The following is a 22,708-nucleotide window of genomic DNA, read 5'->3' as shown; positions in this document are numbered from 1 at the left end:
TAAGAAAAACAAGAGAGAGAAATAACATTTCGTCTTCGCCTATTTTGGCTTGGATGCGTGTGAATGAAACCAAGTGTTCAACAGAACAACAATTGATTTAAAAATGGATCGCCACAGCCTCGTCTCTCTCCAGAGAGAGATTGTGATAATGACACGAATTGCTCTCAACAAAAAATTCGGCGAGCAAGTGGAAAATATAGAGAGAAAAAAAACAGCCTGGATAGGAAAAGTCAGTGATACGCTGGAACTTAAATCCATGAAGCAGAAGAAATGGCAGTGAGAGCGAAAAAGGTTATGTGTTCATGTCTTTATTTCGTGAATGTTTCATATTTTTATGCGTTTGAGCCGATTTGGTTTTTTTTTCTCTTGTGCTTACTACAGCAGTTGTCACTTTCTGAAAACATCATGTATAGCTAGCAAAATTCAAACAGTACGGAACGTTGAATACATCATTTGGGAGCTTTGTATCTATGTACATTATACAAATATGGAAAATCCGACAGCGGACGAACCATTGCGATGATTCAATGAAAATGCTTTTCTTTTCTTTTTTCATTCTGATTTCCATCTTGTGTTTCATGCTTTCTTTCAAGTGTGTTTCCTCGATCTTCCTCCATTTCACTCTCTCTGGCATTTTCTATTCAAAAAGGCTTATGTATAATATACATATACAAATATGACAAGATGAATAAATCGAATCACTGAACTTCTTCGTACGGCTAATGTGCAAAAACCACACGATAACCCACAATTCAATGATAGTCCACATAAAGCCTCTTCTTGTATGCGGTGAAAGTGCCTAATGACCGTTGTTAATGCATTTTGAATCAGTTTATTCCGGTTTAATCACTATCAATCAATGTTATTTATAGAAAGATTTGAAAACTGAATGGAAGAATAGAAAGCTCAATTTACTCGTTTACAGATCCATTGCACAATTTGTCAATATTTTTATACATATTTCAACTGGATTATCTCAAGTGAATAGTTTTTAATTTTACCGAATACCCTTTTCCTATATGGAATACTTACTCTAAGTGGATCCCATACGATGATTTGATCAAACTTGCATGACTAAATACTTATAAGAGGACTGAAATTGGTGAAAAACGAAAAATTCCAATGCATTTAATGTCAAAATCTATGTGGTTTCTTGCCACTAGTTTTGCATATTAATCTCATATAATCGTGTTAATTGATTCGACAGTTCGATTAATTTATCGCAGATTAATTTGGGCCAATTTCCAATTGTTCAAGCCATTGTCATGAACATGAGAGCCGAAAATTAGTGTTAATTAAAGGAAATTTGAAAACAAAAAATGAACAAGTTACAAAAGTGAATACCCGTATCAAATCTTAATAGTTTCAACAGACATTCGTGATTTGAACCCTTGGTTTTTGTAAACATTTCAACATGGAAGGCTTTCGCAAAACACTATTTGATGAGAAAATGGCAAAAAATTGCTTGAAATTGGAAAGGGACTATCATGCATTGGGAATGGAAAATAGATACACTGAAATTTAAAACGGAAAACGGTATGGTGTGCCCAGAATCTGAGGTCATTATTTATCCATAACTCTTGTAGACTCCAAAAAATTTGATTTCTATGAGGTTCTGCGTTCATACAATTTCCCTTAGATTCCAGCGTGTACTTGTAGTTTGCTGTATAGAAGTAAAAAAATGTAATTCTTATTACTTTATTACCTACTTATTACTGCAATAAGATGACCTATTACTTATTACTCATCTTATTACTTTGTAAGTCCATCTTATTACAGTAATAAGATTGTAATAAGATGATTGTAATAAGTAATAAGATCATCTTATTACGGTAATAAGATTGTAACTGTAATAAGATTGTAACTGTAATAAGATTGTAATAAGTATCTTATTACTTTTGGTGCAAAAAAAAAAATCCCAAAAATAGTTTCATGTAAAAAACATGTAAATTTTTGTCAGACGAAAAAATGTGTCTTGCAAAAATCATGTCAAATTTTGCAAGACACATTTTTTTCAACATTTTTTGGTCTGACAAAAATTTACATGTTTTTTGTATGAAAGTTTTCTTCAAAAGTATGCATAATAAGTAATAAGTCCATCTTATTACAGTAATAAAATGAAAGTAATAAGTAATAAGTTACTTATTACTTTACTTCTATAGTTTGTTGTACATTTTGTATCAAAATATATCCTGAAGATATTAACTTGAGTACACGAAGAAAATCATCGCATTTTCTACATAACCATTTCATGAAGTACAAGCATAAATAACAGGAAAACGCGTTTAACGAGCAAAATATAACAAAACCGAAAATCAACAATCCAACGTATCGGACAGCATGAAAAAAGAGAATATAAATACTCATTAAAATTAGATTGAACACAAAGTATTTGGAGAATTTAGCTGTGTGCGTTTTGATTTTTGTTTCTTCTGAAATTCGCATTTGTTTTAACCATTTAGCTGAAAAAAAAGGAGAAACATACACTTTTTGACGCCCTCGCGTCGTACGTCATATCAGTGCTTTTATGTTCAATGCCCTATTCGTTACAACGTTCAACATCAATGTGGGCGCACCCTAAAACCATATTAAATTGTGATGAACATTATGAGTTTAGTACCGAGTTTTTTTTCGTCTATTATATTCCTTTTCTAGACTTGAATGTAAAATTGAGGAGAAATAATGAATTTTAGGCATTCGTTTTCACAAGTTCTCACTTGAAGCGATTTCATCATGCTTTTAATAAAATGTTGTGTGAAAAGTTTTTTCCCCAAACATGTACCAAAGATGAGTTTATCAAATTACTACGAGTCAGAATTTAACTTTCTACAACACGTTATTTGTCAACGGATTTTTTCCCTTCAAACGAATTTAGTATTTTAACAGCGGCAATTACTTAGGTAAAAACTCTTCAGACAAAACATTCGAGATTTGTAACGTAAATTCGAGCGAAATGAAATGAAGACGATTTAAAAGAAGAATTTATTTTTATGAGTGAATTGAAGAATTCCAATTTTTCTCTCTCTGCTTTACTGTCTCTGTCAGTCACCATAAATACGAAGACAACAACTTTGTGGGATTCTAGAGAAGAAGAAAATTAGATAAAATTGAATAGATTTATATAAAATAACCAAGATTTATAAGAAGTGGGCAATTTTTGTCTGATTTTCTATGGTTCGTCAAATGACTGAATCAATTTCATCTCTTCAAAACATAGAATCCACTTTCATGCTTCATTTAAGAAATTGTTTTCGAGGAATTTGCAATTTAATACCGACCATCTTCGAAACGGGCACGCTCATGTGATGCTGCTCATTGAAATCCTCTTTAAAAAAAAATCGAGCGATTCAACGATATCAACCAAATATTTGGAGTGGTTTTTCGTGTTTTCAATGGAAATACCGTTTGTAAAATTAAATTAACAACATCTGTGCTTCTTACTACAAAAATAACATTGGCTCTTCAATCAAAGTCAGGGCGCGACATGGCTTAGCCACACACTACGATAGACGTAGAGAAGCAGAGGGACGTCGAAAGAGAGAAGAAAAAACGACGAACAGAAATCGAATTCATTCCTGCTTTGTTGGATTATATTCTTGATAAATGATGATAACATCAATGTCAGAATTGTCAGTTACATTGATTCGTGCCCATGCCCTTTGGTAGATTCGTGTCGTTTTGCGGGGGCATACAACCGCTCAATTCAATATAATCCCATGACAAGGTTAAAAAGAATCAAAATTTGGCAAAAGTCAAATCACGCTTTATACGTTGGCATGGTCGTCGAATTGATCCAATCGTTTTGTCGTTCAATCAATAATAATAATCAGGCCAAATGGCCGAGGCAGTATCATTGTAGTTGCCCTAATTTCCAATTAAATTCAATCTAAACTGCAATGTTGTGAATGAAAGCAAAACTGTATGAATTGGGTATTTGCGCTGGACTAAATTCAACGAGAAAAAATACACGGAATTTTTTTTTTACATTTTCATTCAACGAATTTCAATGGATTTGAAAGCATGACAAATGATTCTCTTTGAATTCATGCTTTCATTCATTCATTTTCTCTTTGTGCTTTGCCACCGAAATAGCTGAGTGAATCCATCGAGTCTTTGCATTACCTCTTAATTACTAAAGTCACATTCATTCATTCGCAGAGGTGAAAACTTGCATGGAATCACTTTCCATTTGCTTGGCTATTTCACACTAATTTGCACTGGCTTGTTTCTGCACAACCGTCACGACTGAGAGAGCGAATGAACGCGCGCGAAAGAGTGCTGTGAGTGAATCACTTCTGAACGAGGAATAATACGCATGCGGGCTGTCTGTGTGTGTGTTCACATTCACACACAGAGAGAGAGAGCAGTCATCGTTTGAAAGCATTGCTTTTGGTTTCGTTTCGATTTTTCCGTCGCCGTTGCTTCGTTTCGAGTGTATGAAGTGGTGCTTTTGTGTTTGGTGGCACACAAAACACAGTCGCTTGCTGCATCGGTCGGTTCGAATGTATGTCAAGTAATGTTTTAGGGTAACAAAATCAAGCCAGTGTGTATATTTTGTCGCAGTTCTCGTTTCGGTTCGGTGTGAAAGCATTCGGGTTGGTAAACGAACACACATAGTAGCCACCGTAGCACTGCTTGCAGGTGATGGAAAATGTATATATATGCAAACCGACGAGGAACAACATGAATTCTATTGATGCGCAAACACATTCATGTTCTTCGTATTCGTTTCAGGAAAATCGCTTTTCAATGTGTGGTTTGAAACAGCCTTTTCATCGAACCACAACAACAAAAAAAAGAAAAATACATCCTACATGGTGTCCCAAAACTCCTTCGGAGTAAATGGCCTAGATTAACGAGCGGATAGAAGGTCTATGTATTGGAGAGTTTGAGCGTTCTCGGGAATTTGGAATTTTTCTTCGGTATTTGTATGTGAGTGTGTGCGTATATGTGTGTGTGTGTGGCTGAGTGAATGTGTTGCAGGCTCAAACATGAAGAAGCGTGCAAGTGATGTACTGCTATGTGTATCGTTGTCATGGAAACAGGTGTTTTATTCATTCATATTCCTTCTGTTCAACACAGAAGATCCAGTTCGATCCAGTTTGTCTTGTCTCTCTTGCTGTTGATGAAATTTTAACACACGTTGCAAACTTTTTTTATTGCATTTGAATGACAAATACAATGCTGATTCCTTCATTCCATGAACCTTCTCGATGCTCTCCGAAATGGCGTAGCACATCAAAAAACGAAATACATAAAATTAAAATGCAAATCGGATTCTGGTTTTCTGTTTTCAACTTTGTATTTTTATTTCGGTAGCAAATGTGCCAAAAAGTTGTCCGTTGTTGCAATACAGCAACAAATGAACGAATGATTCGACATCTTCTTGACTGTGTGAGCGGAACAAATTTTCAATTAAAATTGGTATATTTCGCGATTTAATTTACTTTCATCATTTTTTTCTTGCAGTGGCCGTTGAAGCGTAGCGTCATTTTGATTTGATTGTCGACTACGAAAAGACGGCGTCCATTCACCATGACGCCTCAAACATAGTTGAAATTCAACTCCAGCAATATTCATGTACCACATGTATGTGAACAACACCGCACTGGTTCTCATTTCTGATTCTTCGAATCGAATTTAGGGATCCCCCTTGGATTATTACATAATCGAATTTCTTTCATCTTTTTCTTTCCTTCATAGGGCGGTCATGAGAAAAATTGTTGGCCACTGGATTGTTTCGAGTCCCAGTTGTTGTCGTGAAACTACTGTGACTAAATTTGCCGCGATCCTGATTCCTATTCGAACGACAGGTGAGTTATGGAACAAAAAAAATAATTTTTTTTAAATAAACATTTACAATTACAATTTTAATTTGAAAAAAAAACTCTTGAATTTTATTCATTCCTTTGCATGCTTGCGCAATGCAGTTAGCTCGTGGGGCCCGAGCCAGCCGTTGTTCCCACACTTAAGTGGAGGCCTGCTTCGTGCCCCTTCAATACATCATTGTTAGCAGGTAATTCAACAAATCCATTCCATTAACCATTGTCATTTCTTTGCCATGTATGTCTTTCCATTTAATTCAATCCATTTGTGAAACATAAGAAACAAGACGACAAAGCCAACATTGACAAAACTCATTCAATAGAAGAAACATTTAACTCAATTTCAGCGAAGCAGAAAAAAAACTTTTACACGTTGACAAGACCAGAGAGAGAGAGAGAGAGAGAGAGAGAGAGAGAGAGAGAGAGAGAGAGCGGGAGAGTTCTACTTTTCTTCATTTCACTGGAAATTCTTCGTTTTCAGCAAATTTTATTTCTCTCTCTCTCTCTAGCTGAGGCGAATGTACACACCGCTCCAAGAAGTACATAAGCATTCGAAGCTAACTGAATTAATAAGACTACTGTTTGTTTATCAGTGAACACTATGTCAATCATATTTCGTTTCTTAGGAAGAATTTCATTCATACATATTGTTGTGTAGGCGTATTATCTCTCTGTCCACAACACGTTTACATGTCAACGCTTCGCATTCAGTTCAGTTAACAAACATAAATTAAAGTACTGAAACGTGAACTAGCTGCATTTTCATCGCACAGTTTGAAGAAAATATATGTATCATTTGTAATGAAACAAGTTTTTCTTCAATTTCGTCAGCTTGAAACCATTTTAATAAATGCACTAAATTTCATCGTACTTTCTTTTGCTGTGCAACGGAAAATTAATCGAATCAGTAGCTGCAGCCAGTTATTTTCTTCATTAATGCAATAAAGTGCTTTGTTCCGTAAATTGAGTTAAAATAGTTTAGATTGTTGTGTGAACCATTGGTAGAAAAACACTTTGGCGTAAATAGCAAAGCAGAACTTAAAATGAGAAAAAGTTGATTTAATGCATAATTAATCGAATTTTCTCTTTAGCTCTGAGCGCCACATAAATGGCAGTATATGCGTCGTTTGTAATTCTCCAGCCCTGGTCGAAATTTGCATATAAAATGTAGTTAAAAAATATGGGTTTTTGCCAGCTGCACTGTTGGTATTGAGGTCATTAAGTGCGGAAAATTATATTAAACTTTTCATGTTTCCGCATTTCTTTTGGCATCCAAAATCCCCAGTATCAAACCATTAAGCGTTTCGGGCAAAATAGTCATTTTGGTCACTCTAAACCAGACGACGTGCATCGGAAAAAAAGAAGAAGAAAAAGAATTATGAGCTTCAATCTGGTGGCAGCGACAGCACATGGTTTTTCGTGTTGACCTTTCGTCCATTTTCATTACTTAATTGGTTTGTGACGAGCCGAAAATGACCGTTCGCATTCAAATTGAAGATGAGATAATGACAATTTAATTACGTGTACATTATAAGAGTGCATCAAAGATAGCGTGTGACAATTCCAAAGAAAAACATTTAAAAAAAAAACATAACAAAAACTAGCTGTCAATTCACACAAGCACAACACACTCAAAACGTCCATATATCGTCGTTCATAGTTCTATCGACATTTTGACTAATTTGATTGGTTCTTTTTTTTTCTCCCTCTCTGTCTCTCCCATTTGTTTTTTTTTCGTTTGTTTTGATTTGATTCAATTTTAGGCCTTGGTTTGAATAAGGCACTTTATTCATTGGGTTGGTTATAGAAAATGATAGACGATTTAAGTTCGATATCCGAGGAAGAACGCTGCTTGTTCCGTCCCTTCACCCGCGAATCATTAGTCGTAATCCAAGGTCGTATTGCTGAGGAACAACGTAAACTAAAAGAGTTGGAAAGGAAAAGAGCCGAAGGAGAGGTAGTAAGCATCTAAATTTTTGTTCATGTCGTGTGCCCTCTGTCTCTATCTATGTCTCTCTGTGTATCAATATATATATATATATTATATTTTCTGTGTACTCTCATTCCTGTATAACTGTACAAACAAACAGAAAATGCCTTATATATACGTATATATATATATATATATAATCTCTTCTCTTTTATATGTCTATTTTTATTATTATATAAGTAAGAAGTATTTATATGTGTGCGTGCTCATTACAAGTACCAAGAATTACGTTAAACATATTTACGAAAAAAAATATTAATAATAATTTATAACATGTTATAAGTGACTGAACTGTTTGATAGGATTATTTTTACACCATTACAACTGACATATTAATCCTTAAGAATATTAATACTGATATATGATTATCCAATATACGCAGGATATACTTTTTTAATTCGTCTCACTGTCATGGTGCACTTCTCCTCACAACCACCCCAACCCATCTCGGTAGACTTCGGTTTTGAATAAATGACAAAGTGCCAAACAGCAACTGTGACAGTGATCCGAATTAGAAAAAATGTCCTTTAATTAAACTTATAATATTAATTTCGCATTTAACTTTTTTTTTCGTTGAGACATTTACCACGTGTTTTTATGTGTGTTTCATCCCCATATTTCTCTCACATACCAATTCATCATCACATTCACCACATTCTTGAAACGCTATCATTTTTTCGCCAATGAATTTTTCATTTGTGAATCTCTCCTGTTTCACACATCATATACGGACCTCTCTGTATTTTACATAACTCTGATCCATTGTGAATAGTTTTCTATCTTTTTTTCCTGTTGGAAATAATAGTTAGGGCAAAATGGATATTCTCCTGTTATTTTTGGAAAATATGTGAGTTTGAGCGCGTCAAATGAAATTCCTCGGTTTTTCTTTCAGAAAAAATAGGCGGTTGCTCGATTTAAAACCTCCTGTTTAAGAACTATTTCAGCGTATCGATTGACACTAAATACTTTTTTCGGCTAAAATATTGAAATTATATCCGTAAATTGATGGTTTTTGGATTTTTTTTTATACCCTCATTCTAACATAGAGAAATATCATATCGATGTACAACTTATGGCTGAAATAAAGCCATTGATATTTTATGAAGAAAATAACAACAACTTTCGGGATGGCATTAAAAATCGAATTTAATTTCGAAAAAGCGTTCAGTTGTTCGATCCGAAATATTTCATTAAAATTGATAAGATATCATTACAAACTTCGTGCAGGCACTTAATATTCCGGAGAGCGTTGTGTATATTTCGGTCGTCGAAGATGGAAAACGGCAAAGTGACGTATAATTAGTATCAATTTTATGGATCGACACTTTATGTTGCCCATAAATAAGCAATATGTTTATTGATTGCTATAATATTTCATCGAAATCGAATGTCGCCTGTCGAAAAATGGATAAGCCACAGCACGCACGCGGCGACCACAACGCTCGTAATTATTTTGATTAAATTGCATTTTCCGATTTTATTTCTCGTTTGCAACTACGTACATAAAATGAACTCGCCATACCGAATGGCTTTATGATGGGTATGTATACATAGAAAACCAGTGTTTGTTTCAATGTTTCATACGACGCCCTGTGTTGAGCTCAAATTGGTTTAAGCTTCAAACCGCATAAGTTCATTCGGTTTTGTTTGGCCATAATTTGTAATTGTTTGTTCAATCTGGTTTTGTGACAATGACGACAAGACTTCAATTGATGTTTTGTTTCCAATTTGAGCACATTTTGATTTCGGTCACCAGGTGTGTGTGTACTGTGCGGTGGAAAATTTCCCGAAACATTTTCAATTGGGCATATTTTCGACTTGTTGTCGAAGAAATTTCCGTGGCTTTGAAATTAATAAATCACAGCAGTTGAATTTTGAGTTTACCAACGAAAATAGTCCTCGAGTAAAATATCTGTAGAATCCAGTTGATTTCGAAATGAAATTGCGTCGAAATAAACGTATCTAATGTGAGGCAAATGATATAAGAATTGGGCAAATCAAGAGTGCCACAATGTGGCATTGCCACATTCATCTACAAAAATTCGAACGAAGAATACAATGAAAACACGAAAATAGCGACACTAAATAATTTACAAACACCATAAATACACATTTTCACTTGGTACGGCGTATATAAGACACTCTAGTGTATACCTTTTTATCCGCATGTAGGGCGTTTTTCTTCCATTTACTATGGTGTATGCGTACGAAGCAGCTGAAATAATGGTTTTCAAATTCACATATACCACTGAAATATGGTCGAACAACGGAACGTGAACATGCCACCCAAATGGAAAGAGACAAGGAAAAAAATATTAATAAATAAAGACGATGAGCGAATAAAGACAAATTTATGCACCAAGATAGACGGGTGCACCGTCTGACGCAATGCAAACGAAGAAAGTGCAAAATATAATAATTGCTTTGCACGATGATATAAAGAATGAAGGCGAACCGCGTAACCATCGTGACTGATAAACTGCGACAGCATCAATCAGAAGTAGAACATGCAATCATTATATCTTTTATTTTTCAACATTTGCTCCTTCTTTTGTTGTATATAAGCTTACTTTCTTCAACTCTGCTCAACAATTTGTAGCGCTCTCCACATTTGTGCTCCATTAATCAAGCGCATTATTAAGGATAAAATGAAAGTAGATGCATATCATGAATGGAAGCCATCACGGCTTATTATTTCAAATTTTACGTGAACGCCTTGTCAATCAATATGATAAAATTGACTCATTATTACTTACATTGAAGTATTACTACACCACCAAACGCTTTTATCAATTGAAATTCTAAAATTATTACTGTTACTTCATACGATATGCTATGAAGAACACTAATTCCCATGACTTGGAAAGAAAGATGTATTTCGTTGCAGTTTAAGTATTTTTGAAGAGCACCAGCTGTCCGAAAGACGTTATTAATTAGACAGTGTATTTCTGGATAGATGTAAAACTCCCATATTTTCCTGTTAAAACTTGTTGAATTTCCATTCGGCCGTAACGCTCATAACTCAGCTATGTGCTGCGGTGTCGTGCAAAGTTTTTGACAAATTGAACTGAAAACCAATCATTTTTCACTCCATTCCATGTGGCCTCTGTATTTTCATTTATCACGCTTTTTCCAGGTTCATTTTTCATTTGCTTAATTAAATTGATTGTTGCACCCGCAAATTTGAATTCGATGAATGGTTTAAATTGGCATTTAATCGATGTTTTATGCAAATTTCCTTTCTCTATGTGTGTTTGTTGATAATTGGCCTATCGATTGTTTGACCTTTTTTTCCCCCTATTTGTTTACAAAATTCGTATATATGTAATTCACTCTCATCATTGTTTACCCTTTTTTTATGTTGGCAGTCAACAGTTTTCGTTCATTTTTTGTGTTGCTCGTCCGAATAATACGCTCCACACAACAACAATTCATCCGAACTCGTATATTTTCCGAAAAAAAAACTATACACAAACGCAGTTCCCACCATTTTTTCTTATTTATTTGGTTTTGTTTTTTGTTTCGGTTCACAAAATAATTGCCAATATGCGAAGTAATCATTCGCAAGTGTTCAAAAACCAATTACTTAACTTTGTGGGCTCTTGTTAAAACTGTGAAGAGAATTTTGATGAGTTTGTCGAAATCAAATCTTTGTCACAAAGCGAGCTAAATCTTTTTCAGTCTTTTCGGGTATCTTGATGCATGCTAATAATATATTACGTGCAATTGATTGATTCCAGGAACTCAAACCATTATTTGCTTATTTTGAGGACAGTTACTGATACGTGTGCATATTTCAGAAATCGAAAGAATTCCCCAACCAAAAAGTGAAGGGAATTCCCGGAATACTATAGTTTGTATCGAACCAGAGTCTCCGAAAAGTTATACTTCGAAGTGTTTCAAAGCGAAGAAAACTCTTAAGAAATATAAGCCTTGCAAAGGCTTGAAATTCCACCAATCGTCTTCAAACAGGGACACAAATTAAAAATGTATCGTGTTTAGGGAATCACATAATACCATTTGCAAATCGCAGAAGATAGACTTCTCGCAATTTATTGGAAGATTTAACATCTTTACAGCCCGGAATTACACAATGTGAATACACTTCAGCGGAACTGTAAATTGTTCGGCATTTCAGGCCACATTTACGAGAGACAACACAGTGAGTCTATTTAATGTTTAACTGGATATGGTGTTGAACATAATTTCAAACAAGTACAGCAAATAGCCGTTTTTTCCCAAATGAATATTGCTTCACTTCAAATTTCGCTTTTTAAAAAAAAGCGCATACAAACACACTTATAAAGTCGGCTCTACGCAAAACATGGCTTTTTCACTATTTCCAAGCGATTTTTTTGGATAAAAAATTTAAACGTTCAATTGAATTCAAGCACTTTGTGTGTTTCGACCCAGCGAAATGGCGTCGGGTACGCAAGCTTATCCATATTTTATGATTGGTGGTCGCAGTTTCGAAAAGAATAGTGACGCCACAAAAGCAAGGGGGCTTTCACATGCTAGAAATGAGTGAATTGAAAAGCTTTTACTTGTTTACATTACATACTTGTGCCACCTTTGGGTGCTGTAACATTGAAATTATGTATCTTCGTTGGAATCGAACATATTTGCGTAGTAACACATGAATATTTTGTAAAAAAAACACCGTTCGATTATACCTTTGAGATACGTTTCTGGTATCAAAACCACTTTTTTTCGTTCATATAGAAATGCAAACCATAAAATAACCGGAATCATAAAACCAACATGGTATTGAAAAAGAAAATCTGCATAACGTCTCAATGGATTATCGATTTTCAGACTGATGGGATTTTATTGCAGCTTAAAAAATAGATGAAATATGCCACGTAAAAGTGGATTTTTACTAAGTCTTGATCATTGAAATGAAGGGTAACTTTGCAAGAACACACTCAGACTGCACATTTTGAAACTCCATTTGACAAAGGTATAAATTCAGAATTGTGATTCGATTCGTTCATTAAAATTCGATTGCTTTTCGTTGCAAATGGGAACGTTCTGAAGACGTGAGGAAATTAAGCATTTGTCCTCAATGGAAATCCCTTTTTTTGCATCGTGCCCCAAATCATATTGTCTGATGTAACATAATTTCCTATGCGCTTCAAGCGCGAGAAAGAAAAATCGTCGAAAGAAACATTGTATGGACTTGGACATTTTCAGTGGCTTAAGCATGGCCAATATTAAACCTATGCATCACCGACAGGTTTAACATGCCCCAGTCCGATTGCATTCAATTTGATCGTGGGCTGAAAATTAAAAGAAAAAAGAGAAAATAATATCCTGTGCTTAGTTTCACGCAGGAAATTCATATTCCGTTTGTGTACACTGAAGCGTATCATGTTGTCACTTGTTTCGCGTTTAAGCGCGACAAAAGTAAAGAAGAAGAAAAAAACCACGACAGAGAATTATTACGATTATTATTTTCTTTTCAACGTTCAGCGCTTTTCATTTTAAGTGTATTTACGTTTGATGTTTCCGAGAAAACGCAATTGTTGAAATGCCTTAAATAGGAATCCCTATAACAAACATCTGTCGCCCGATCCAAAGCCATTCCAATATGCAAAAGTGATAGCACATATTGGAAAGCTGGAATAAAAGAAAAGCGCTAAACGACAACATGAGCTCGCTCTCTCTGTGTCTATGTGCTTGGGAAAAGTGAATCTGGGATAAAACCCATTTTTATTTTGCAACGTATCGCACACGGAATTTATGACGGGTAGTTGACAGTAATACTAATTGTGTTGGTAAAATGAACGTGAACATGCATAAAATAGTTTAGTATTGACACCTTCAATCCTCTTCTCAATATATTATACTCTTTTTCATGCTGAAACATTCATGTCCTATCGTCGAAAATATGTTGACAACACTTTTTTCTACAAGAATCGTACTTTTGCATTTCATTGTCTTGTTTCAAACAACCTTCGGCGATAAAGGATTCGTGGTATTTCATTAAATCGATTTCTTTTGTTGAAAATAAAGCAACGACAAGCACAATGTTTTTGAAATGCCATGATGACGACAACGACGACGACATTTCAGCTAGCATTTCAGTACCAATGAAGACACTAGCGTTGGCCGCTGCCGCTTTAGTTGTGTCGTTTTCGTTGCCAATGGCAATTGTCAGTTTCCATGGCGTGCGTGTGTTTTTAACGTGCCAAGTGTAATCAAACTTCCATTACCCGACTCGATTTTCTAGCCAAAACAATTTATATTTTCGGAATCGTTTATTTTAAAAAGTCGGCACTTTTACTGGGGCTATTTGGCAAAAAAAACGACTGTACAGCGAATAAGCGACGAGCAAACGAGCCTTGTCCAAGGAAATCACAAACAATAACGCTGTGAAATTTTAATGCAATCGAAATACAAACGATATTTTTATGTATTCACAGAATGTGAACTTTTAAACGAAACGAATCGAAAAACCATTCGAAAAGTTATTTGGTGATTCTGTTTCGAAGAACGTGGTATTCGGCGTCGTAAAGAGATGAAAAGCACAAAATCAACTTATCCCAGCCGAAATTAGCAATTAAAATTAATGATAAGCAAAACAAAAGCCGCGATTTCCGTCCATAGCTCCATCTCAAAAGAACCCGAAGGACAGTCTCTTAAGCAGTTTGAAAAGAAAAATTAGGAGTAACAAAAGACTTTCGGCCTGATTTGAAGAGCATGGGTACAGCTTTTTTAAGTAGTGGGAGAAAAAAAAGCGTCCCATTAATTTGGGGGGGGGGGGTGTGCTCATGAAAATGATGCGCTGCCATTTGTTATATTTCTCCAATGCTTTTTCCAAGCATGGGAACGCATATGGAATTCAAGAAACAGTTTCATCAAAACACATACAAACACACACCGACACAAGTTCAGAAAACACAAAATAAAATCACAAGCTCATAATATCGTCTTCATTCAACAATAACAACAAAAATATGCACAACATGTCCATTTCCATCGCGAAGGGTTTTAATATTTTAATTAGGGCATACATTTTTTGTTTCGTTTGTCAAATTTCATTTTTATTTTTATCATAAAAGAACATACTCTTTCAAAATCATCACGATCAAAAAAGAAAATCCCATGGATTTTTGGTTAACTTAAAAAAAAGAAATTGGACAGTTCATCGAGAAACAGCACAAAAGAAGATAGATTTTCATATAAGCGCATCCAGTTCAATGTAGCCAGCCTAGCCTAGCCAGCCCTTCCGTTTATATATAATTGATGTTGATAAAAAACCCTTTTTCCGCATTTTTCAGCCACAATATGGGCGAAAGAAAAAGCAAAAAGAAGTAAGACTTTTTCCATAGTGTTTTAAAATCCATTTTACTTACTTTTACGTACACGTTTGCTAGAAAAAAGGAAGACAAAACACATTTTCTTAAAACTTTTTTTTCCTCACAAACACAAAAACACACTCAAAATAACACAACCGGATTAAATCAAAGCCAACGCAAGAATAATTTTTTTTGCATTAAATTTGGATGCAAACAAAAAAAAAACAAAAACAAAAAACAACATCAGAAGAAACAGCAGCAAGCATTTTGCATATCGCGCGTTTGTTATTTCCTTTTATCGTTTTTCTCTCTTTATTTTTTGGTTGTTTCTGTTCTTATAGCAAGGCTTGGCTGTTTACCAATTTATAATTCTAGCCTTTTAGATGGAAAAAGCATATTTTTTGTATCAAACTCTTTTAATGAAAATTAATTTTTTCGGCAAATGGTTTGCATTAGACGATTTTCCTAGTGAGCGAATGAAATGACTACTTTTTGACTCGAGATTTTAACAATATCATTTGTTTGTATTCAATTCAAATTTTTAGGCACCCTTCTAGAACCATTCAAGTACTGTTTTTTGGACATTTAATATACAATTTTTTTTAATTATAAATAATAAAAGTTTTTATTGTACAACACAAATTACAAATTCACACACAAAAAACACGAACACAAAAACACTGCTCTGCCGCTTGAAAAGTTTGACTACATTATGAACAAGCAAGCAAGTAGAGAAAGTCTGTCGCCGGTGCTCTTGATGACCTTAAGCGATTCGATATGTTTGTGTAACTGAAGATGGCAGTTTTCAGAGTTGACTCTTGTGTAGCTGGCGTTTGTCAGTTTATCGCTTGTGCAGGTTGAGCATCGGGCCCAGGTTATCTCTCAAATTTTGTTATATATACAAATATGTACTGATTGTTTTTCCTGATCAAACCGCACCACGTAAACAAAACTATCAAAAATACGCATTTCGAATGTTCTAGCTTCATTTTCAATCTAGAATAGAATATATAGTGTTCTATATAAATTGTTGTGCGTATTCGAACCGGGCGGGACACAAAACACACACACAGTGTCTATTACAAAAATTTATTAACCCACAACTTAATGTAATTGAAGATGGTAAACTATCCAAAGAGGAAAAATCAAGAAATTGGATGAGATTCAACTGTAATTAAATTGATAGACTGAAATTAAGCCTTCACCTTTCGATAATAATGACCGTCAATTCATTTGAAACAACAATTTCGACGTCAATCGATGTCAATCAACGCTTCGTTAGACGATTCTTAGAAGCTGTGTGTGAAATTCCCTGATCGAATTTCACAAAACATATTGGCACTCACTTCACTGCAGAAGTTTCTCGAATTTTCTCATATATTTTATTGCATTTTATTTCACCTATTTTCTCAGCTTTTCTATCTCTGTGTCTCTTTCTCTCTCTAAATCACATTTACTGAATTGCTTGTTATTTTCCATTGCCCGAAATTGCCTGATTAAGCACATTTGTACATTCAACACCTATAGGTGTATACACAAAACCCAACTCTAATCACACACACACGCACACATACTCACACATATATACTCACACATATACATACATATACACATAAAACGAATGCCTTAAACCAATAAACAACAAGAACAAAAAAAACACACACATAAAATCTACATGAACCTTATCATTTAGTAGAGAACATTAAGCTGGTGTAAATTACGTTTGCTACTCCATTTTGTCTATTTATTTCTTCCCTTGCTTTTTTTCTGTGGTGGGTGAATTGAGCCATCAGCCTTGGGTCCGGAGAAAAATGTTATTGTTATATATTTTGAATCAAAATTCGATCAGTCGTTATATGGCATCATGACCCAGTTCACTTTCCTGGCTTTGTCCACGCTTACGTCCTTATTTTCGATTGCTTTTTAACTTGTAATTATTATGCATTTCTTTTTTTTTTAATCTTATTTTTCTTACTCTGCTTGCCTTTTCTATTTCGATTCCTTCAGAAATCGTGCTTTCGTACGATTCCATGGTAAAATAATCTGTTTTTATACGCTTTTCAATGCTATGGCAGCGAAGCTTTTGAGATATTTTTGATTTTCGTCCATCGACTGAAAGGGAATGTGAAAGAAATGCAAATAAAAGGTTATCAATCTGAATGGTCAACGCCGCACTCGAGTCGATAAGTCGATTCGAGAGTTGTAGCGTCAGCTTTATTCTTTCCAGCGTAAACTCATTCTTCTGGGAGCGTGGGTGTGAGAACAAGCAAATTCAATACGATTTATCGACCAAATGAATTTCTCTGCTACAAAACAATTCGATATGGCGATAACGTTCTGTGTGTAGCTGTACCGATATGTATGGCTGGCCCCCGGCGAAAATTACATCCGGATCAATAGTTCTTTGATGGGATTCAGCACGTCTGCCGATTTTTATCGAAAATCGCATTACCCAAAGCATGCATGGCTAGTGTGTGCGTACGACGTCACTGGCAAAATTTACATAATTTATTGTAATTCTTTTGTCGCTTTCGCTTTTCTATTTCCAACATAGAGCAAATTTCAGAACAAAAACATATAGCTTAATGGACCAAACACATATAATTCAGTTTTCATCGAAATTTCCTCCATCCAAATTACTAAAAAATCGTCTTGCTATTTTAAAATCTGAAAATCCGTTTAAAAGATGAAACTCTGTATATTTAGTATATATTTGAGAATCCAGCCATTTTATAAAAGTGATGGGAAGTCATATCGTTTTGTAAAAAACACAGAAAAAATAGGTATTCTTTACTTTCCTTGTATTTTCACTATTGCCCTCTAGCTAAGTCACTCAGATATGACAGGTTCTAATATTTCAATGAACTTTGGTTGTTCTACGGTTCGAGTCGAATGCGAACAAAAATCAATTTTTATTACTTTTGTTGAAAATACAGGAGCGTGAGCTCAATAAATGGTTTGATGATTAGTCGTAGAGGCATTGTGTCGTCAAATTCATTTGATTAACCGCGCCAACATTCAATTCTTGCATCGAAGCAGTTCTTCAATGTGATAAAGTGCCGTAAGTTGATTGGCTCACGTTTCGTCGGTGTTAATTTCTTTGCAATACTCTCAATCTGAAATCGGATATTTGAGTTATTTTTCCTTTCTTCTTCATTCAAAATCGTCAAGTTTACATCACACACATACAAACACACACACACGCACACAGTTCGGATCAGGGAATGGGTGTGGCGATGGTCTTGTGTCGGAAACAATATTTATCGCATTGCGAAAAGTGTTGGTCGGATACATTTCAATGAGTAAAGAAGGATTTTACTCGTAATTGCGCAAATATGTGCGTGACTTTCGATGTATGAGACCCCGCACCGTGTACATACATATAGCATTGAATTACATTTTACGTTGATACGTGTACAGCATTCCAAGGACCTATCATCCGGGCTGTATGTGCTTGGTGGAGAAAAACCGTCACTGTATCGACGTAAAACATTAAACCACAAAAAAAGAAGAAACAGCCGTAACAGTAACAGTAAACTTGAACCCCGAATCGTTGCGCACCGTTTATGCAATTAGAGGCTAAAACGCCAATCAAGCGGATTTGAAATTGATCTTACTAATTTGTTGATGGATCGGAGAGCGTGTGGCGGTGCTGCCAATATGCACAATTGATAACAAACCAAAAATGAGCTGATAAGACTCTCCGTTCACTGTCGTTATTATGAAATAATTTGGGATCATTTGAATTGATTGTTATATCTATTGACTAGATCGAGAGGAGAGTATGTGAAAAAATTCTAATATATTTTGAAAGAGGAGAGTATGATTTCTGTTGATTCTATCTGCGTTAAAAGGAAGTATGTTGGCATCCCGTCTAGCCTCCGCGGTTTTTCACGGTTTCCGCGAAACTGATAAAAGATAACAACATGGTGTCTTCGGCAAAGTTGTAGTACTTGAGGTTTTCTTTAACATTGCTGAAGACATCTATCTCTTATCTCTTATCAGTTGCGCGCAAATCGCGCACATAAAAAAGCAAATTTTATATAGAACTTTTTTTTTCTTATCATTTTTCGCGCTTTTCGCGGAGCTGATAAGAGATAAGAGATAACTGACTTCAGCAAGATTATAGAAGACCTCGAGTGCTACAACTTTGCCGAAGACACCAAATCGTTATCTCTTATCAGTTCCGCGGAAACCGTGGAAAACCGCGAGGACCCGCCAAAAATGAACATACTCGCCTTTAACCATTTTTGAGTCGAAAGAAACTTACTCTTCTCTTTCACAACAAAGTCAGATGAACTTACTCTCCTCTCGATCTAGTCAATAGATATGACAATCAAGAACCAATTGCCAAACACAATTATTTTTAGACAATACATATTTTTATTCCATGAACATGTTTATTTTAGTTTCAAGAATTGAAAACATGTTTTTTTTCGTACTCAAGTCATTAAGCCATAATGATTGACTCCAATTATTACGTTCTGTTTATTTGTTTTTTCTTGTCATGCTTTCGATAATTGACTTTTGATTATCGTTCTTTCATTTAAATGGAAAAGAACAGTGCGTTTACATTTAATCGATCCGATTACTATTTTGAATGTTGTGAGTGTGAGCGTGAGTAATAATTTATTCATTGTCATAAAGCAAATTTAGCAATTGAATAGAAGACGAGAGTCGGTCGCTATGGCAAAAAGGTGAATGATTTTAATTTGGAAAGTGATCGATTTAACAGGTTCATTTCGCACGTGTTCCACCATCATAAATGTTCCCATGTAAAAGGTCAACAACGATGATGTCTCCATGAAATATTTTGCAACGTTTTCGTTGGAAAATTGTCACTTTTTCACGCAAAACATACGACAATGAGTTGCGTACATTGGTCCGTTTGGTTAGTGTTTTCATAATAAAAAAAATACATTTTACGAGCACAAAGATATTAGGCACCAGTTCAGATAATGAACAAAATGTTCTCATGTATGAACGCATACGCAAACAAAAGCCCATATGCCAGCAACTTCATAAATAAACAGGTAGAGAAAGAAAGAAGGGAATGAATGAAATAGTGCTGTCATATACGAACAAGAACCCCATATAAATTGGTTTAGTTTCCAAATAAGTGTTCATTCATTTATTATGTTGTGAGTGTGGCGGGCAAACATTGGGCGCAATCCTTCTGGTCTCAACTCACATGTCATTTCCCGTCCTGTCACGAAATATTCCGATTGCTTTTATTATCATTTCGGATACTTTATTGGTATAGCCACACTGAACGAATTAAAAAATCCGAACACATACTCGTTTTACCTATGGACATTGACATTTGTCCAATTTTGTGCCGACAACCATCGACATCAACACACACACACACGCACACACACACACACGCACACGAAAACTTTATTATCTTGATACAAAGCTTCCCGACCATTGGACTCATGAATTTCAAACGACCAATGCGAATAAAACGCTACTAGATATTTATGTGTGACCGTCAACATCGAAAAACGGATAAAAACATGAAAACAATAGTGATAGCGATAGTTTCTTCAGCAGTCTGGGAATTTATGGACTCGCTCAAAAGCGGATGGATTTTATCAGTGCCACATTTAAACGCCGATGTTTTGAATTGAACATACGCAGCAAAAGGCCAAGATATAATGTTTCTTTCATATATATCCAGTCTATCGCCATTCAAAGGAGCATTTAATGTTTGTCGCCTCCGATATAACAGCACATTTATCGTAATTAAAATCACTGTTTCATATCGTGATACGCATCATATTCGTCTGAAGATGCCACATGCAAACATACACTCAAGGGCGAAAAATGTGCACATTGAAGGTACTCACGCTCACATATGGGCTATACTATCTTTTTGCAATTGCAATTTTACACCCAATTTACTGTTATTTATAGCAACATCATCATCAATGTTGTCGTCATCAAAGTCATCGTTTACGATAAATGGCAACTTCTGTCTCGCTTTCTCGCTCGTTCGCTAAGAACGTAAAAACCGAAACTCATTTGGTCGGAAAATCGATTGTGTGGCTTTTTCAACGTCATCCATTTTATCTTTGAAATGGTTGAGTTCATAATTTTTGATGGATTCCCCGGACTGTTGTGCATCAACAAGATAACAATGACAATTTAATGCAACTGTATTGAAAGTGGTAGCAGCATAGCAACCACATCAAATTTTAATGAACAATCTATTCGATCGATTCGATGTTGATGCGTTGTAGTGTGTGATGTGCATTTTCAACACTAGATCCGTTTCTTTTGATTTTTCTGTATCCAAGACACATTTATCTTGCATTACTGATTATTTTTAGCTTGCTAACGCATTGCGTTCGCTTTTCGAAATATACACGCAATTTACTTGATTTGATTCGTTGAAAATAGCATAATCGATAATATGTTATGTTTCCACAGCAAACACACACAAACGCAAGCTTGTGTAAATCAGACGATAAATGGATCTGCTGTGTGTGTGCGTGTGTGACCATAATTGCAGCTTCGAGCGAAATGTTTCAGGGCTGGTTGCCATTTATACGAATGCGACAAATAGAGAAGAAACAAAGCGCAAGAATTCGAGAGCGCAATACGCATCTAAAGTCGAGCATGCTTTTATTTTATTTTTTTATGCTGAGAACTAACTAACGTTTGAAAAAAAATTCCAAGGGGAGATTCCTGACTATTTGTATCATACGAGATCAAAACAACGAGAAAGAGGAAAAAGAGGACGAATGAAATTTCTCTTGACACAAAACTTCATTTATACAGGGAAAAAATCCCATAAAGCTTTACTTCAATTCCAATACGCTGCTGTTTTATTATTATTATTATGTTTTTTTTTTTGCTCTTTGAAAAGTCAAAGTAGTTCTCTAGAGTACTAATTAGGTGTGGCACATGAAAGTATGTTATATGGTATCGATCGATGCGTGCTCCTTTCCGTAGCCATTTCATTATTATATTTTTCAAGTTTGAATCCGCAGTCATCACAAGGTTGCTGCAACAGCAATATACCACAGGCGATCCTGGTGGCACCGATTGTAATGTGTTGAAAAATACATTGTAACACACAGGATTTTACTATCGGTGCTACTAGGTGTCGCTAGTAGTAATGCTCTTGCAGCAACAGTGTGGCAGTCATACCATAACATAGCCCATACACACCACGAGGCATTGTTACACACGGAGCACATATAAAATCGACTGTGAATCCAGTTTCAACTGGAAATATTACATTTATTTTGCCTCGTTCTCACACGCTCGTTGGCCACACACAACACCCAGACAAATACGACACACCACGACCACACACAACAGCCACAGCCACAGCTCGCAGTCGCATATATCGAAAAAGTTGGCAAATGGTGGTGAAGATAAGCAATAGAGAGAGCGAGAGAACATAATCAAATTGCATGTCAAACTCACATAATACATCGCATTCGACTACACCTCACGTACTCTGCCACTGCTGTTTTTCTGCAAATATATGAAAATGTGAAACGAAAACGAGAGAGAAAGAGAGAGAGAGAGAGAGAGAGAGAGAGAGAGAGAGAGAGAGAGAGAGAGAGAGAGAGAGA

At 35.4% G+C, this 22,708-nt stretch overlaps 1 protein-coding gene across 19 annotated transcripts in view; it reads left to right on the top strand.

The window, feature by feature from the left end:
- Window positions 1-22,708, top strand: part of LOC129568538 (sodium channel protein para) — a 79,101-nt gene that overhangs the window by 9,783 nt on the left and 46,610 nt on the right. For 9 of the 19 annotated variants that reach the window (XM_055446552.1, XM_055446541.1, XM_055446553.1 and 6 more), the window contains exons 3-7: window positions 5,470-5,589; window positions 5,704-5,813; window positions 5,931-6,016; window positions 7,589-7,785; window positions 15,099-15,131. In XM_055446552.1, the coding sequence (XP_055302527.1) occupies window positions 7,636-7,785; window positions 15,099-15,131 (183 nt within the window). In that variant the 5' untranslated portion in view covers window positions 5,470-5,589; window positions 5,704-5,813; window positions 5,931-6,016; window positions 7,589-7,635. The remainder of the gene's footprint in view (window positions 1-5,469; window positions 5,590-5,703; window positions 5,814-5,930; window positions 6,017-7,588; window positions 7,786-15,098; window positions 15,132-22,708) is intronic. The other 10 variants (XM_055446555.1, XM_055446554.1, XM_055446556.1 and 7 more) reach the window with 2 other exon arrangements.

This window comes from Sitodiplosis mosellana, unplaced genomic scaffold (assembly GCF_009176505.1).
Source record: "Sitodiplosis mosellana isolate CC-2019 unplaced genomic scaffold, AAFC_SMos_1.0 Smas_scaffold_20, whole genome shotgun sequence".
NCBI lineage: Eukaryota > Metazoa > Arthropoda > Insecta > Diptera > Cecidomyiidae > Sitodiplosis > Sitodiplosis mosellana.
This window is presented reverse-complemented; position numbering and strand designations above follow the sequence as displayed.